A 17,796-nucleotide genomic window follows, 5' to 3' on the forward strand; every position below is an offset into this window, starting at 1 on the left:
GTCCACACTAGAAGGGAGGGAGGGTTATGACGGACAACAGGGGAAGGGGTTGAGCTACAGTGGATGTCCATGATTAGTATACATTTATATATAATTATATATATATTTCTCAATTATATTAATTAATATCATTGTTAAATGCCATTGTAAACAGTAAAGCATCACTTCCGATTATATTTACTTTGTTGTATTGATGAAATCATCCATATTTTCCTTAAATGGAAGTTAAAATGGAAGACGATCCACTCTAAAACTGTTCTGTTACCAGATGAGAACAAGCGATGCGAGTGTTTAGAAAAGAAACTTTTAGACCGAATAAACAAGAACGTTGCTGTTTCCAAGTGATAAAACTCCCCAGTTTCTATGACGTATGGTAGATTGATTTTCAACAAAACGACGATAGTTACAAAAATCACGTTCGATTTTTTCGTCTTACTTGTTCTTTATTTTGCTCTTAACACAGCTTTGGAAACTTTTTTCCACTTCCACATCTCATTTACTTGTCCTTCTAAGAATAAATACTATTGAATCTTTTGAATTTATGTCTAACTAATTTGCAACTATCTCTCGTATCCTCGTGTAAAGTTGGCAGCGAACGATGCTACCCAATGGTTAGAAACGACTACTTTAAATGCACGAGATGATTCATGCTGTAGTTTGCATTTAAAAAAAATATCCACTCTCTGTAGAATGATACTCATAAACATCTGAATGTAATGCTCTCTTTTGTTGTGGTTTCAGTTGAATCCCCGCATTTCTTGGAAGAAAAGTGTATTGCCAACATATAGAAGAATTGTATAAAGAATTATACAGATGGAATTTTTGGTAGGAACTTCTACGATTCCAATCCTGAAATTAAACAGAGCAGCATTTCTCTTTCTTCTCTCCTTCCTCTTCTTTCTCTTCCTCTTCCTTTTCCCCTTTTCCCTTTTTCTTTTCCTCCTCTCCTTCCTCTTCTTCCTCTTTTTCTTTCTCTTCTTCCAAACATAATACGTAATTTTGTGCATCAATGAGTTAACATTAAATACACGCCATTTGCCTAGTGGATAATACCGTAGAACATTCGTTTTTGATCGTGGGTTCAAGCCTCAATAACTTGGGGTTTTCCGGATTTTCTCCGAAAAACACTTAAATAAGTCCCAGTTTTTCGTAGAAACTCCTTCTGTGAGGTACCTTCTTTACATTTTCCGGGTTTCTTCACGTGACTAACACCTAAATAAAGTCTATTTTCCCATAGCCATGAGGTACCCTCTTTGCAGATTTCCCACGTGTTGCTATACCCTAAAACTCATCAAACAGTTGTGCTATTGTTGGATAATGATAAATCCTGTATAAAAATGAAAGATAAAGCTGCAAAATCAAGAGTTTTGTTCGTAATTTAATATTCTTTCTTGCTACAACTATTCCTTGGTGAATTGAATATTTTTCCTTTATAGAACTAATGCTTCGTGAATGCAACATGCTTCCTTGCTAGAGCTACAATTAGGCTGCAATATGAAAAAATTGTAGACCTATGGATATCCACTGTTGTCCATGTTAAATTCAGTTTATTGAATGACAGATTAAACCCCTCAATCGCTTGTTTAATTAATTAAATCGCATTGTTCTTCTTTTTCAATTTGTTTGTAGATTTACTTTGCAATGATTATATACAAAGTTTTTTCTTTATTTTTCCCATTACACCGCTTCCAATTATGTTTCCAGTTCTATGCGATATTGTTAAATTACATCCAGTTACAAATCCTCATTAGCGAGTATGTTATATCGAGGTTTCTTCCAGAGAAAATGATTGAAAAGTATTATAATATGTAATTCTGTTCATGTTGGAAGCTATGTTAAGGATTGATAGGAGAATAATCAATTTGTTTTACTTTAAATTTGAATTAAGGAAAAACTTCAGGTTGTAGAATTTATAATACATTAAAATATATGCTAATTTCAAAACAATAGCTTCTTAATTATCCTCACTAATGGTGAAAATAAAAATATGAATAATTCAAATTCGAAAAAATAGATTATCAATACATTATTTCATGTCAAATTTAATAATTCAATTTTTAAAATATTTTCGTATTTTTTCATATACTATACTTGAAAATCTGACGGTTTCATTCTTTCTCATCCTCTTCCCTTTCTCCCTCCACTTCTACCTCTGCTTTTTCCTCTTCTACCACTTCTTCCTCTTCTATCTCTTCCTCCTCTTCTACCTCTTCCTCCTCTTCTACCTCTACTTCTTCCCCTTCTTCCTCTTCTACCTCTTCTTCCTCTTCTATCTCTTCCTCTTCTTTTCCCTCCTTCTACCTCTTTCCCTTCTACCTCTCCATTCTCTTCTACATCTACCTCTACCTCTTCCACCTCTCCCTTCTCTTCCTCTTCCACCTCTCCCGCCTCTTCCCTTCCTCCTATTTTACTTTTTCCTCTCTCTCCTCTTCTTCCTTTTCTTCTTCACATCTATTCAAGAGTGTGGAGTCGCACACGAATTACTATTCTCTATTGGTTCCTGCTTTGTGCATTTATCCACATTTGAAAGAATCCAGAATATATTATTCTGGAGAACAACGACTTGATGCAGGTAATTCAGGGATTTCCTCTTTACTTCTTCAAGCCATTCTTCCATTTAGCAACACGCTTGACACCACTGAATATTGGTAGGTGGTCGCTGATTTGATCTTCACTAATGGGCTGGTCGGGTGAAGTTTTCACACTTTTCAGAGTCTCTCAGAGGCACCACATCTTGTTAGATAGATTACCCATGTGTTGCGTGCCTTCTATCAATCTGATGTTAAGTGATGGCTTATAGACTTAGTTTCCTGTAAGGTTCCTGTAATTATGCCTATGAATATGAAATTCTTAACTGTGAGGAGCAGAAGACAGCGAGTTGTGGTGCATTTCAATCAGATGAAACATTTCAACATTAAAGATTCTAGGGGAAGAGATTTTGTTAATGTTTACAATGGCTTTGTTAGTTAAATAATTGAAATATAAATAAATAATTAAAAATACACGTTGAATGTCCATCGAATAGTCTGGCCATTCGACAAACTTTCATTCGTGGATCAAAATAGTGGATACTGGTCCCTCGAAACCACGCGGAAGCGGCTACAACTAATAAAAATTGCCGTAAAATACAAAGAATGATTCGAATTAATTGTCACGGATGCTTTTAGATTTCACATGGATCCTTAAGAATATTTTTGGTGTCTTATGAGGCACTAAGATGGCCATTTTTAGTCATAGCCATCGTGGATTCAGCCAGACCCTCTATGGGAAAGCTGAGTATTGAAGGATGGTGATTGACATATCTTGTACACTCCATCCTTTAAGAATTCCTGGGAGTTCTAACTCGGATTCGAACCAGGAACTCCTCGAACAGGTAGACTGATGCATTAACCGCTCCGGTCATCCGGCCATCAAATATTTGAAGACCTAGAATATATTTTTATGAAAATCCCAGGATAGTACAAAGATCTTTGTCTTCTTCAGCATCTTCTTGAAAGGCCAGCAGAGATTTGCTTAGAAGAAAGAAACGTAAATGGTCCCTCTACCAATCAAAAATCCGCTTCCGCGCTCGTCAGTGGAACCAGTACCTTTGGTTTAATTCTTCAGTTGTCGGTGCAATGCGTTGTAGGAGCGATGTCATCTCTCTGGAAACGTAGTACGGGGGATCATGCTCCTACAAGGGATCCTTCCTTCTGCAAATAACACGGTAAACGGGTTACGCGCGGTTCGTGGGGAGGAATCACTTACCTAAAGTGAGTTTTTCCCCAGAATCGGGTGGCAGTGTGAAGCCCAATAACGTCATCGAAGAGATTAGAACGCAGGGGATGATAAGATTGAATCCGTAATACAACGTCCTCCGACGAATATGAATGGTGAATGTGATGTCTACATAAGGCTCCGGACAACATGCGTAGTATATTACATTTCGAATTCCCGGTAACCCTGAAATACAAAGGGGGGTTAGATTGGATCCGGGTTGGAGACTTCAAACTCTTCGAGTGTTTCCATCTTACCGATGAGATCCCATTCGCCATTGATGATGTACGTCGACAGGTCTCCGCCGTCTTCGCTGGCCAGCCTGAGATCTATCTGGTTCCCATCGTAGGTCCATGATCCAAATTTCATTTGGCACATCTGATCATCGAAAGGAAACCAGGTGATGTCGATTTTGCACGTGCTTTTGAAGATTCCCGGAGGTATGTAGGTACAACTTCCGTTGTTACGCACCACGACGTTGGTGGGATACGTACCATCAATCTTCTCATCCGCGCTGGAAAAGTCACGGTTTCAGCACTCGTTCTATGGCCAATTACGGACGGAAAAAAATTTCGGAACTCGTTTGAGATCGGGGATTCGAATCGGGATCTTTAGCACGGGGATGGGAGCCCATTCGTGAGGTCAGTGTTTTCACTTTGCAGGATTTTAGAGTGATCAATTTCTACCGAAATCTAAGGAAATACATTGAAGTACCCCTACTTTTTGGTTGGGTATTAGAGTAACGCGCGTGTACTGAACTGTGTTTGGGGCATGCATTCAGAAGGAAGACTACGTCACAAGGGTTTGGCTCTCCGCTTACGGTTCCTGAATTTCTTTCCGACCATGGAGGAAAGTGCCACCAAAGTAAGAAACTCCCGCATTTAAGATTGAGGCACACGCGGTGGTGGATGCGAATTTTAACGTGACGATCNATAAATATAATTTATCTACTAGGCGACTTTACGGCGCCCGTTCCTTCATTTCCACATTCAATTAAGCATCTCCAAACATACAACGATACTCACATACTGTGGCATATCGTGCGTTTCGGAACTTCTGTGATGATAATTCAATACTACCACCGTCATCACCACAGAAAAGGCTACCATTATCATGATGCAAGCAAAGTAGGTGCCTGGAATACAACAGACGATATTATAAAATTCCGAATGATCATCTCCTTTATTTTTTTTTCTTCTTTAAATTACTTAACTATGTGCACTAAAAATATATATATATATATATATATATATATATAAAACTCAAAAAAGGGAAAGAACACTTAAACGTGCAGTAAAAAAAGAAACAAACGAAAATCATCATCCGTCTGTCGTTCTGTTCGCTTCGATAGAACGTCCGAAAATCGTTACAACAACGAATAAAAGTCCCATTTTTGTATTTTCTGCTTACCCCGCTACACCCCGCTTTATCGCATAACTTGATAACCGAAAACGTGTTGCATCAGCAAGATATAGAATCCACCAAAGAATTTCTTCTGTATCCATTATTGTGTCGATGAATAAAGATTCATTCATTCTTCCTTCCGCATCACTTTTTACAGTTTATAAATGTAATTTTCTTATGAACGAATAACGTGATGAGACGTTTAAGGGATGGAAAAATCACATTGTGTGACGAAATCTCCTTTCTTTCGAGGTGAGAAGAAGCTAACAGAACAACAGACGAATCGTTCGAAAAGAAAAACATAAAAAACAAATAATGGAAGACGTAAATCACGAAATGCACGATGTGTAAAAAGTATGACATAAATTAATAAATGAAAAACAAACTGACTACAATAAAAAACGTATAAATTAATAATAAAAATAAGAAAATAAAAAGGTGTAAACGTATGTAATCGATACCTCTTCCACATTTCTAATTGGAATAGGTAAGCTCGTGTTTTTTTTTTTATTTCTTTAATTAAGTTACGTAACTTAAGGTACTTACCACTCACAAGTAAACAACTAAAATACTAAAAACATTTAAAAAAAAAAACAAAAGACAAATTCTGCACATAGAATATTTATAAGAGTTTTTGGTATTTAAAAAAAATAATAAATAAATAAATAAATAAATAATTGGTTGACGACAGACTATTACAGCGGCAGGACTGCAAATTCACGACATACAAGAAACAATATGTGCAAAGTGTTCGGTGTGAGCATGCATCTAAAAAGGTGCGCAACACACAAAGAAGCGCCTGTGCAATAATACTTCATGCTTTAATAATTATCATTAAATTTATTTGAATTTTTTTTTTATTTTTTTATTTTTTTCATTCCATTCATGCAAATTTTAAAGTGACGTCACTGTTTATGCGGCGAAATATATAGGAAATTTTTTGCACACGGCCGTTCCCGGAAGTGAGTTTCGTCGCCGACAAGTAGGGAGGGGGGTGGATGAAAGCATCCGTCATAGAAGAGTAATGGAATTTTGACAAATGTCTACGTGTTACGTCATCGTCCACTCTGCGTGACGCGTGTCCTTCGTCAAGAAAGTAGGTCGTACGGTATTGTGTACGTTTAAACCAATAGGAAAAGTCGTTTTTTTTTTGTATTTCTTCTGGTGTAGGGTGGTAAATTTTCCGACTAGCGGTTGCAACTCACTAGCGGGAACGACCTGACTGACAGTAAATGTATACACATATATAAATACAGTATACATAAATCCACTATAGATGTCATCTTAAAACCTTAGACGGGTTGCCAATCCAGTTTTAGGGGGAAGGGGGCTTTAAATTTTTCTGTTGTCTTCGTACTCCAGAAAAAAAAAAACAACCAGTGTCTAACACAGGGTAAAACGTTAATTATTTTTGAAATTTGTAAGTTAAGAAAAAAACAAAAACAAAATTGAAATTTTAGAAAGAGAATAATAATAATAGATCTACTCGAGTTAAGCACGGCTCCGTGACCTCCTAATTATCTTTCGAGTTCTCGAGATGATGTCAGAAATTACGAAATGTTNGAGAATAAATAGATTATTATTATTATTATTATTTTTTTTTTTTTAAAACGAGAGGTCAAAGGAGGGGGCCAGCCTGGGCCAAACGTGGGTGAAGTGCAAGAACATAAAACAAGCAACGTGGCGAAAGTAACGTATAAATACTAACAAAAAGGGATAAGTAGGAGGGACGCGTTTAAGCTAGGTGCGTTATATATATATATAGCGAACAGTCGGTGACTCCTGCATAAAAATCGCTCTCTTGGAGAAAAAGTAGCTCAGTCCTGCCTCGAGTCATCATATTTTTTTTTTCTTTTTTTTTTACATTTAAGATTCTAAGTATAAAAGAATACGTGTCGAGAGAGAGATAGAGAGAGAGCGCATCAGTGTAGTTATCTATTATTTATTTTGTTCGCACCTATTATGGCAACTGCATCAGAGGTCACCGGAAGGGTGTCTGTGACCAGCAGATTAAACACAGTCAAGGACAGAAGAATGGTGATCCCTGTGAACGGACAAACCGTGCGATAATTAGGGAGGAGTGCAATATTATAAAGTCTCTCGTTCCTGTCTGTTAAAGAAAAAAACATCTACACCATAGTCTCAACTACTCTGTTCCATCCCATGCACTTTTTTATTTTTTTTTTTTTTCGTTTAAAACATGGATATACTGTGTCTACTGTCCGCACCTATGATGGACACAGCATCTGATGTCGGTGGCATGGTTTCAGCCAACTGCAGCATAAACACCGTCAGAGAGAGCAGGATGGTTACCCCTATGGACGACAAGTACAATCATGTCAGAATGATGAAAAGTTCAGGGACACACTGCCTAGATCTTCCTCTTCCTTCACTTTACCCCCAAACCGCCGATTGGTAGACGGGCGGGACGGAGTGGGGAAGAGGAATTTAGTAACGAATTGTAATACCCGAAAATCCCGTGGGTACTCCACCGTCTATCCGGATCGGTGGATAAATAACTTATCTTATCTCTCCCCCCCCTGCGGCCTCCCAATCTAGGCAATGTTCGTCCCGGCCGCTTTCTTTACTTACCTCGACACCGGTGTAACACGCCACACACGCATCAGAAGTGTGAGCGTAAGCGTGACGTAGTCACGCGTACGCTCTTACGCCGATTGTTTCCTCTACGTGACTTATCCCGTCTACGTGGAAGATAACTCTCGACATTTATAGTCTAACCAGCACTTCCCAGTATCCGGAAAAAGAAAGAATAAAGAATCAGGGGTTCGAGTTCCGCACGTGCTTTTACAGCATCCTTCACTTAATTATTAACTTGTTAACTCGAAGCACGTGACAATATTATAATAGGAAAGTTACTAAACGCGTGTAGGTAAGGAATAAGTAAAAACTAGCATGTGTTAAAATTTGACGTCACTAATACAGTTACCACGAAAAGGTCACGTAGAAAGTGCTGATTATTTATACATTTATATATAATTATATATATATTTCTCAATTATATTAATTAATATCATTGTTAAATGCCATTGTAAACAGTAAAGCATCACTTCCGATTATATTTACTTTGTTGTATTGATGAAATCATCCATATTTTCCTTAAATGGAAGTTAAAATGGAAGACGATCCACTCTAAAACTGTTCTGTTACCAGATGAGAACAAGCGATGCGAGTGTTTAGAAAAGAAACTTTTAGACCGAATAAACAAGAACGTTGCTGTTTCCAAGTGATAAAACTCCCCAGTTTCTATGACGTATGGTAGATTGATTTTCAACAAAACGACGATAGTTACAAAAATCACGTTCGATTTTTTCGTCTTACTTGTTCTTTATTTTGCTCTTAACACAGCTTTGGAAACTTTTTTCCACTTCCACATCTCATTTACTTGTCCTTCTAAGAATAAATACTATTGAATCTTTTGAATTTATGTCTAACTAATTTGCAACTATCTCTCGTATCCTCGTGTAAAGTTGGCAGCGAACGATGCTACCCAATGGTTAGAAACGACTACTTTAAATGCACGAGATGATTCATGCTGTAGTTTGCATTTAAAAAAAATATCCACTCTCTGTAGAATGATACTCATAAACATCTGAATGTAATGCTCTCTTTTGTTGTGGTTTCAGTTGAATCCCCGCATTTCTTGGAAGAAAAGTGTATTGCCAACATATAGAAGAATTGTATAAAGAATTATACAGATGGAATTTTTGGTAGGAACTTCTACGATTCCAATCCTGAAATTAAACAGAGCAGCATTTCTCTTTCTTCTCTCCTTCCTCTTCTTTCTCTTCCTCTTCCTTTTCCCCTTTTCCCTTTTTCTTTTCCTCCTCTCCTTCCTCTTCTTCCTCTTTTTCTTTCTCTTCTTCCAAACATAATACGTAATTTTGTGCATCAATGAGTTAACATTAAATACACGCCATTTGCCTAGTGGATAATACCGTAGAACATTCGTTTTTGATCGTGGGTTCAAGCCTCAATAACTTGGGGTTTTCCGGATTTTCTCCGAAAAACACTTAAATAAGTCCCAGTTTTTCGTAGAAACTCCTTCTGTGAGGTACCTTCTTTACATTTTCCGGGTTTCTTCACGTGACTAACACCTAAATAAAGTCTATTTTCCCATAGCCATGAGGTACCCTCTTTGCAGATTTCCCACGTGTTGCTATACCCTAAAACTCATCAAACAGTTGTGCTATTGTTGGATAATGATAAATCCTGTATAAAAATGAAAGATAAAGCTGCAAAATCAAGAGTTTTGTTCGTAATTTAATATTCTTTCTTGCTACAACTATTCCTTGGTGAATTGAATATTTTTCCTTTATAGAACTAATGCTTCGTGAATGCAACATGCTTCCTTGCTAGAGCTACAATTAGGCTGCAATATGAAAACATTGTAGACCTATGGATATCCACTGTTGTCCATGTTAAATTCAGTTTATTGAATGACAGATTAAACCCCTCAATCGCTTGTTTAATTAATTAAATCGCATTGTTCTTCTTTTTCAATTTGTTTGTAGATTTACTTTGCAATGATTATATACAAAGTTTTTTCTTTATTTTTCCCATTACACCGCTTCCAATTATGTTTCCAGTTCTATGCGATATTGTTAAATTACATCCAGTTACAAATCCTCATTAGCGAGTATGTTATATCGAGGTTTCTTCCAGAGAAAATGATTGAAAAGTATTATAATATGTAATTCTGTTCATGTTGGAAGCTATGTTAAGGATTGATAGGAGAATAATCAATTTGTTTTACTTTAAATTTGAATTAAGGAAAAACTTCAGGTTGTAGAATTTATAATACATTAAAATATATGCTAATTTCAAAACAATAGCTTCTTAATTATCCTCACTAATGGTGAAAATAAAAATATGAATAATTCAAATTCGAAAAAATAGATTATCAATACATTATTTCATGTCAAATTTAATAATTCAATTTTTAAAATATTTTCGTATTTTTTCATATACTATACTTGAAAATCTGACGGTTTCATTCTTTCTCATCCTCTTCCCTTTCTCCCTCCACTTCTACCTCTGCTTTTTCCTCTTCTACCACTTCTTCCTCTTCTATCTCTTCCTCCTCTTCTACCTCTTCTTCCTCTTCTACCTCTACTTCTTCCCCTTCTTCCTCTTCTACCTCTTCTTCCTCTTCTATCTCTTCCTCTTCTTTTCCCTCCTTCTACCTCTTTCCCTTCTACCTCTCCATTCTCTTCTACATCTACCTCTACCTCTTCCACCTCTCCCTTCTCTTCCTCTTCCACCTCTCCCGCCTCTTCCCTTCCTCCTATTTTACTTTTTCCTCTCTCTCCTCTTCTTCCTTTTCTTCTTCACATCTATTCAAGAGTGTGGAGTCGCACACGAATTACTATTCTCTATTGGTTCCTGCTTTGTGCATTTATCCACATTTGAAAGAATCCAGAATATATTATTCTGGAGAACAACGACTTGATGCAGGTAATTCAGGGATTTCCTCTTTACTTCTTCAAGCCATTCTTCCATTTAGCAACACGCTTGACACCACTGAATATTGGTAGGTGGTCGCTGATTTGATCTTCACTAATGGGCTGGTCGGGTGAAGTTTTCACACTTTTCAGAGTCTCTCAGAGGCACCACATCTTGTTAGATAGATTACCCATGTGTTGCGTGCCTTCTATCAATCTGATGTTAAGTGATGGCTTATAGACTTAGTTTCCTGTAAGGTTCCTGTAATTATGCCTATGAATATGAAATTCTTAACTGTGAGGAGCAGAAGACAGCGAGTTGTGGTGCATTTCAATCAGATGAAACATTTCAACATTAAAGATTCTAGGGGAAGAGATTTTGTTAATGTTTACAATGGCTTTGTTAGTTAAATAATTGAAATATAAATAAATAATTAAAAATACACGTTGAATGTCCATCGAATAGTCTGGCCATTCGACAAACTTTCATTCGTGGATCAAAATAGTGGATACTGGTCCCTCGAAACCACGCGGAAGCGGCTACAACTAATAAAAATTGCCGTAAAATACAAAGAATTATTCGAATTAATTGTCACGGATGCTTTTAGATTTCACATGGATCCTTAAGAATATTTTTGGTGTCTTATGAGGCACTAAGATGGCCATTTTTAGTCATAGCCATCGTGGATTCAGCCAGACCCTCTATGGGAAAGCTGAGTATTGAAGGATGGTGATTGACATATCTTGTACACTCCATCCTTTAAGAATTCCTGGGAGTTCTAACTCGGATTCGAACCAGGAACTCCTCGAACAGGTAGACTGATGCATTAACCGCTCCGGTCATCCGGCCATCAAATATTTGAAGACCTAGAATATATTTTTATGAAAATCCCAGGATAGTACAAAGATCTTTGTCTTCTTCAGCATCTTCTTGAAAGGCCAGCAGAGATTTGCTTAGAAGAAAGAAACGTAAATGGTCCCTCTACCAATCAAAAATCCGCTTCCGCGCTCGTCAGTGGAACCAGTACCTTTGGTTTAATTCTTCAGTTGTCGGTGCAATGCGTTGTAGGAGCGATGTCATCTCTCTGGAAACGTAGTACGGGGGATCATGCTCCTACAAGGGATCCTTCCTTCTGCAAATAACACGGTAAACGGGTTACGCGCGGTTCGTGGGGAGGAATCACTTACCTAAAGTGAGTTTTTCCCCAGAATCGGGTGGCAGTGTGAAGCCCAATAACGTCATCGAAGAGATTAGAACGCAGGGGATGATAAGATTGAATCCGTAATACAACGTCCTCCGACGAATATGAATGGTGAATGTGATGTCTACATAAGGCTCCGGACAACATGCGTAGTATATTACATTTCGAATTCCCGGTAACCCTGAAATACAAAGGGGGGTTAGATTGGATCCGGGTTGGAGACTTCAAACTCTTCGAGTGTTTCCATCTTACCGATGAGATCCCATTCGCCATTGATGATGTACGTCGACAGGTCTCCGCCGTCTTCGCTGGCCAGCCTGAGATCTATCTGGTTCCCATCGTAGGTCCATGATCCAAATTTCATTTGGCACATCTGATCATCGAAAGGAAACCAGGTGATGTCGATTTTGCACGTGCTTTTGAAGATTCCCGGAGGTATGTAGGTACAACTTCCGTTGTTACGCACCACGACGTTGGTGGGATACGTACCATCAATCTTCTCATCCGCGCTGGAAAAGTCACGGTTTCAGCACTCGTTCTATGGCCAATTACGGACGGAAAAAAATTTCGGAACTCGTTTGAGATCGGGGATTCGAATCGGGATCTTTAGCACGGGGATGGGAGCCCATTCGTGAGGTCAGTGTTTTCACTTTGCAGGATTTTAGAGTGATCAATTTCTACCGAAATCTAAGGAAATACATTGAAGTACCCCTACTTTTTGGTTGGGTATTAGAGTAACGCGCGTGTACTGAACTGTGTTTGGGGCATGCATTCAGAAGGAAGACTACGTCACAAGGGTTTGGCTCTCCGCTTACGGTTCCTGAATTTCTTTCCGACCATGGAGGAAAGTGCCACCAAAGTAAGAAACTCCCGCATTTAAGATTGAGGCACACGCGGTGGTGGATGCGAATTTTAACGTGACGATCAGCAGACGGCGTTTCGTACTTTGGCAGGGGGGATAGAGAAAAAAATCATTCACCTGTTGTACATCAACACGTCTGGTTTCCAAAGCCGACTGGGAGGAATTCTCAGGTCCTTGACGCCGCCGTACTCCGAGGCATTCCATCGTAGGTTGATATCTACCCATTCCTACGTGCGAGAGCCAGTTAATTCGGGTGTGACGTTTTGCCGTTCCCGCCGACAGGTGGCACCGAGTCGCTTCTCTCGGCCGCCCATCACGTTTGCTCACCAGCCACAGTTGCAACATCCGAACCACGGATGAGGAAAGGGGTAGAAGAGTGCGCGCGCGCGAAAGAGCGGCGGAAGAGAAGCGGCGCGCGCAACTGTCGGCGGGATGCGAGGGATTAAAAATTTTTTCTTTTTTTTTATTTATTATTTTTGACATTCTGGCTTTAAGTTTAGGTATTTTTAAAGAAAATAGCACTTTAAATTTACTTTGATTTTAAAATAGAAAAATATGAAAAATATGCAAAGGGAACGAAGAGAAGCATGCAAAGGAGAGCGAGGAGGATGAGGATGAGGAAGAGGAGGAGGAGTTTAGATAGTGTCGAATCATGCGGATACAACAAAAGAGCAGGGGAGTGCCTGCGGGAAGAGGGGTGAGCGAGAAACACAACTGACATTATAGATGCTTCAACACTGGAGGACGTCTCGAGCTTGATTTTTTTTCTTTTTTTTCTTTTTTTTTAGAAAAGTTTACACGTCACGAATGTTAAAATTCGAATGTTATTCAAGGTTATTTATTTTAGAGTCACACCCGTCGAATTTTTAGTTCCTGTTTTAAGTATATGAAATTTTATTTACGAGACGATTTAAGGTAATATATTTTTTTTCCTTTTTTTTAGACATAATGGTCAGTTTTGTTTTATCAAATAAAATAAATTAAAATATTTAAAACCGGAAGGAAATATTAATTAATTAAATTAATTGGATTTTAATCTTTTAATTTAAAAAATAAAAATTCATGCAGATATTTTAAGCGTTGTAGAGGATAAAAGTTGGAGTTTTTCTTTTAGTTTTGCTTTAGTTTTGTTTTAAATTTGATTATTTTTAGAGGAGATTTTTTTTTCTTTTATTAGAAGTATTTTTTATTAATTTTTTTTAAAAATCATAATATATATACTTTTTAGGTTATTTTTTAAGAGGTTTTTTTAATTGGGGGGTAACATCTTTTATCCTCTAGATTTCACTTTTTAATCAATATTTTAGCTTTAACTTACCAATTTTAACCAGATATTTGTTATTATTTGTTGGTTCTTTTCGTCCTAAAGAGAAAACGAAAGCAAAGAAGAAAAATCATTTCCATTCAGATGAAAAAAAGAGGAGGAGGGAAGGAGGCTGGGAGGGGGACATATCTTGTGCCATAAACAGTTGCGGTACTCACCAGATTTAACCATATATTTGTTATTATTATTTGATTCTTTTCATCCTAAACGGAAGACAAAAAATCACATAACAAACATTTCCCTATTGGTCAGCCGGTATACTACTCATTTTTTTTTTTTTTTTTACATTTACGGCACTTGGCCTTAATTTTAATTCTTAATTTACTTTTAAGAAACCGAGAGGCGGAGGAAAAATTCGTTTTGTTCCCACGTCATTTGACCTCTGACCCGCTTGCCTCTTCTTGCTTGTGAACTAAGAGATGAAGACGTCATCAAACTATAGGCCATCTTCCTTATCAAAATTAATTATGTTTATTTATTTTTAGATTTTGTTCTGTATTTTTATTATATCCTGATACTTTTTTTTATGAGGAAGAAGAAGAAGAAAAGATTTCACATCTCATTATAGACAAGGATGTGTTACGTTTTTGGATGTTGCAAAGGGGCCCAATCACTAGAGAAATTTATCCAAAATTCCTTTTGACGTTTGTCTCTGAAGATAAATAAGAAGATAATAGGAATTTGGGTCAAGGTTCGTGTAGACGTGTTATCATTTAGGGAATGCCGTTTATATCCCTATAAATTTACGTCATAATTGGTCTCAGGACAGCGAACCTTACCGGAAACTCTCGTGTTTATGTCATATATTTTTATCTGTTTTATATACCATACTTCTGGTATATTTTAATATAAGGTGAGAATTTTCTTAAAGATTAAATACAAAATGATATATTTTCTTTCATATATTACACAGAATATATATATTTATATAGTAAATAAGCAAAATACTTACTCCATTTTATTTCATTTTCTACAGATGAGAGATGAGAAAGAGCTACACACTTTATCGTGATCTCTCCCTCTTTGTACTCATAATATAAATTTTATCTAGAAATAAAAATTATTAGCCTACACTATGGCCTAATATTTGTGACGTCTCGAGTTTTAGAATTGATGAAAACTCCAGATAAATTCAATAATTTTTCTTCTGAGGGCGAGAGAAACAGTTTGGATAAGAAGGATGCGGAAGATCAGCATCCGAAAAGTATCTAAGATGCTCTGTTGGTTTCTTAATCGGAATTTAAATGAAACTTCTGGATTTAAGATATTTTAATTCCAGGATTAAGGATGAAGGATTAGCCGAATCCATCTACAAACGTTTGTAAGAAACAGAGAAGAAGAGAAAGTTGACGGATGCAGCATCCATTAAGAAGCACCTCTTTCCATCATTGACGTAGACCGTCAATCTAAACGCTTTTAGTCACAAATAAAACGTGACAGGAAATGTGTTAAAACGTAACTTCCGGTTACATAACCTCCCGAGGCAAATTCCCCATTCGATCGAATTTTTCCTCTGCCCCGGTCCCAATAACGCGTTTACTTTTAGGCACCGACGAGGGAGAGCGAATCGAAATCTGCCCTTTGGGCATCGTACGGTAAAACCTCGTGGAGGAAGAAAAAAGGACTGATGGAAGAAAGATTCTGGGGGGAAGAGAAACCACCGGCTTTCAGCGGAAATCTTCTTTAGAAACTCGCTTCTCATTGGTCCCTCGGGGAATTTCCGTTCGAGTCACACGTCTCTAGCCACGAAAGAATGACGTCAGATGGCCCACGAGGTTTTATTACCGAATCGCGATCTATCATCGTCCGTTCCCTCTATATTTAGCGACGACGGTAAGCGCGTGGGATGACAAGTTCCGGTTTTTCTGCGATTGATACCGATTCATCCCCCATACAATCTTCTAATTAATTAGGTTATAAAATTAGCTCTTTAACACGGAGCGAATTATTTAAACGAAGTGAAAAAGACTCTTTATATTGTCTCGCATCCCTATAGAACTCTAGAGGAATTATTTACTAACGTAGAGGTCCATCACGTGAAGAAATTTCATCTCGGACATCCGCGCTAGGAAAACAGAGGAAAGCGGGGAAAAACGGGGAAAACGAGATGAGTAACGCATTTTAGGGCCATGAAATTAAGAAATTATATCGTTTAATGTGAATTATTCATTAAAATTTTGTATTTTCTTGCGATTGTATCGCTTCCAATTGCTCACAATCAGCAATTTTCAATAGAGAAAAGGAGAAAAAGACGTAGCAATTCTGTCGTCAGCAATTTCTACACCGTCGTTTAATTCTCAAAAATCGATTATAAATAATGGTTCCGTTTATTGAAAATAATAATTATAAAATGAAAATTTATTTCCACATTAAAATGAATACTTTACCTGATTTTATTGAAAGAAATTGAATTGAAATTTTCGTAACTGCTCATTAATTAAATGATGTAACTCGTAACAGAATGACATTTTTTTAAAGTGAAGACATTTTAAGTACCATAAACTTGACAATGACGGTTTTTTATGGGAAGGCCCTACAAAGGGGCATCAGTATTATATTTCGAAAACGTTTCTCTCATCTTACCTCATTTTATGATAGTGTAAAGTGATCAATTCCGCTCATCTTACCCTATATTTCCCCGCATCCCACCATCCTCATTTTTTAAACTCCATCTTATCAATACTATCGATAGGGATGGAGTGAAACTTATTCACTTTATTCACGCGATTTTCTTCCTATTTATAGAATAGAAATAGAGGAAGACGTTTAAAATAGTAAATGACGCTTCTCTCAACCTTTATATACGTTTCTACCCCATTCAATTTCCTCCCTCACCCGTCTTTTACTTCTCCTTCTATCACTTTTATGATGTGGAAAATCAGCCAGTCTCTTTTATTCACCTTCCACATAAAACGTTGCTTAATTTGTTGAAGAGTTTCTTATTTTTCGAATTTGTTTAAGTTTTCTTCCTCTTTTAATCCAATTATTCCACTTTAAACGACAATGTTCAATCCATGGATGCTTCTGGAATAGGAAGAGGCTGATATTTATCAGCTTCTTTCATCCAATTCTCGTTGGCAGAATCTTTCTCTCGTTTAAAATCTTATTAAATTTCGACAAAATTCTATAGATGAATGTAAAAGTTACAATTACGAGATCGCTTATCGAGTTAATAATGCCAAAACACCCGTAGCATCCTCCTCCTATCCTCAATTTTGTATACAATACTTAAATACCTGTCAACACCGATACAATATAGTAGAACGTTTCAACTAAAAAGAAAGCAAATAATTATATTTAAAAATATTCAATATTTACTAAAGAATATCCAGTGATAATTTTAATCATTTGCTTATCGTTAGCCTAGTAAACAGAATTTCGGATGTTGTGCGACAGATGGCTCCGTTCGACCTCACCTTACACTGCATCCGACCTCTCATCACTAATTCTCATTTAAAAGAAATACGGCAACCAATTCGTGGTTTTAAAACGTATACTAAAATTGAATCGCCTTGAGCTGCGGTAACGTCTCGTTCCAAGTATATGAGAGACATGTCATCGAAGATGTGAAGATTTAACTGAAATTAAATCAAACTTGAAAGATTTATTCAGAGCTAAGTTCAAAATATAACATGCCAACCAGTATCCTAGCAGATAACACTACTGAAGTCGTGGGTTTGCGTGCCCATGGGTGCTTGTCTAGCTCCTTAATAAGGGGCCAGTTCCGTATAGAATGTCACTTTTACGATAATTTATAGCATTTTTAACTCGATCCGGAAGGAAATA

The 17,796-nt window shown here is 37.2% G+C and overlaps 2 protein-coding genes across 5 annotated transcripts in view; both read right to left on the reverse strand.

Annotated features, from left to right (window-relative positions):
* Positions 1-2,387: 2,387 nt before the first annotated feature.
* On the reverse strand, positions 2,388-4,589 carry LOC111640146 (CHRNA7-FAM7A fusion protein-like). Its single transcript, XM_023386143.1, has 2 exons — positions 4,014-4,589; positions 2,388-3,942 (listed from the first exon to the last, which is right to left on the reverse strand). The coding sequence occupies exons 1-2, from the start codon at positions 4,132-4,134 to the stop codon at positions 3,740-3,742; spliced, it is 324 nt and encodes a 107-aa protein (XP_023241911.1). The 5' UTR covers positions 4,135-4,589; the 3' UTR covers positions 2,388-3,739.
* A 155-nt stretch (positions 4,590-4,744) lies between these two features.
* The window catches only part of LOC111640145 (neuronal acetylcholine receptor subunit alpha-7-like), a 34,197-nt gene continuing 21,145 nt past the window's right edge, over positions 4,745-17,796 (reverse strand). Inside the window, exons 3-8 of one of the 4 annotated variants that reach the window (XM_023386141.1) lie at positions 14,005-14,049; positions 12,804-12,913; positions 12,077-12,333; positions 11,811-12,005; positions 7,118-7,204; positions 4,745-4,891 (exon numbers count right to left, since the gene is read on the reverse strand). In XM_023386141.1, the coding sequence (XP_023241909.1) occupies positions 4,746-4,891; positions 7,118-7,204; positions 11,811-12,005; positions 12,077-12,333; positions 12,804-12,913; positions 14,005-14,049 (840 nt within the window). In that variant the 3' untranslated portion in view covers position 4,745. Of the gene's footprint in view, positions 4,892-7,117; positions 7,205-7,388; positions 7,476-11,810; positions 12,006-12,076; positions 12,334-12,803; positions 12,914-14,004; positions 14,050-14,168; positions 14,214-17,796 lie in introns of all 4 variants that reach the window. The other 3 variants (XM_023386139.1, XM_023386142.1, XM_023386140.1) reach the window with 3 other exon arrangements.

The sequence above is a fragment of the Centruroides sculpturatus genome, unplaced genomic scaffold (genome assembly GCF_000671375.1).
Source record: "Centruroides sculpturatus isolate CEXI.00-Female unplaced genomic scaffold, Cexi_2.0 scaffold1458, whole genome shotgun sequence".
In the NCBI taxonomy this organism is placed as follows: domain Eukaryota; kingdom Metazoa; phylum Arthropoda; class Arachnida; order Scorpiones; family Buthidae; genus Centruroides; species Centruroides sculpturatus.

Bases quoted from the DNA above. Each gene is read 5' to 3' on its own strand.
- LOC111640146 (XM_023386143.1), bottom strand. From the start codon at position 4,134: ATGTGCCAAATGAAATTTGGATCATGGACCTACGATGGGAACCAGATA. The intron at 3,943-4,013 runs GTAAGATGGAAA...TTTGTATTTCAG, and splicing joins TGGCGAATGGGATCTCATCG to GGTTACCGGGAATTCGAAAT.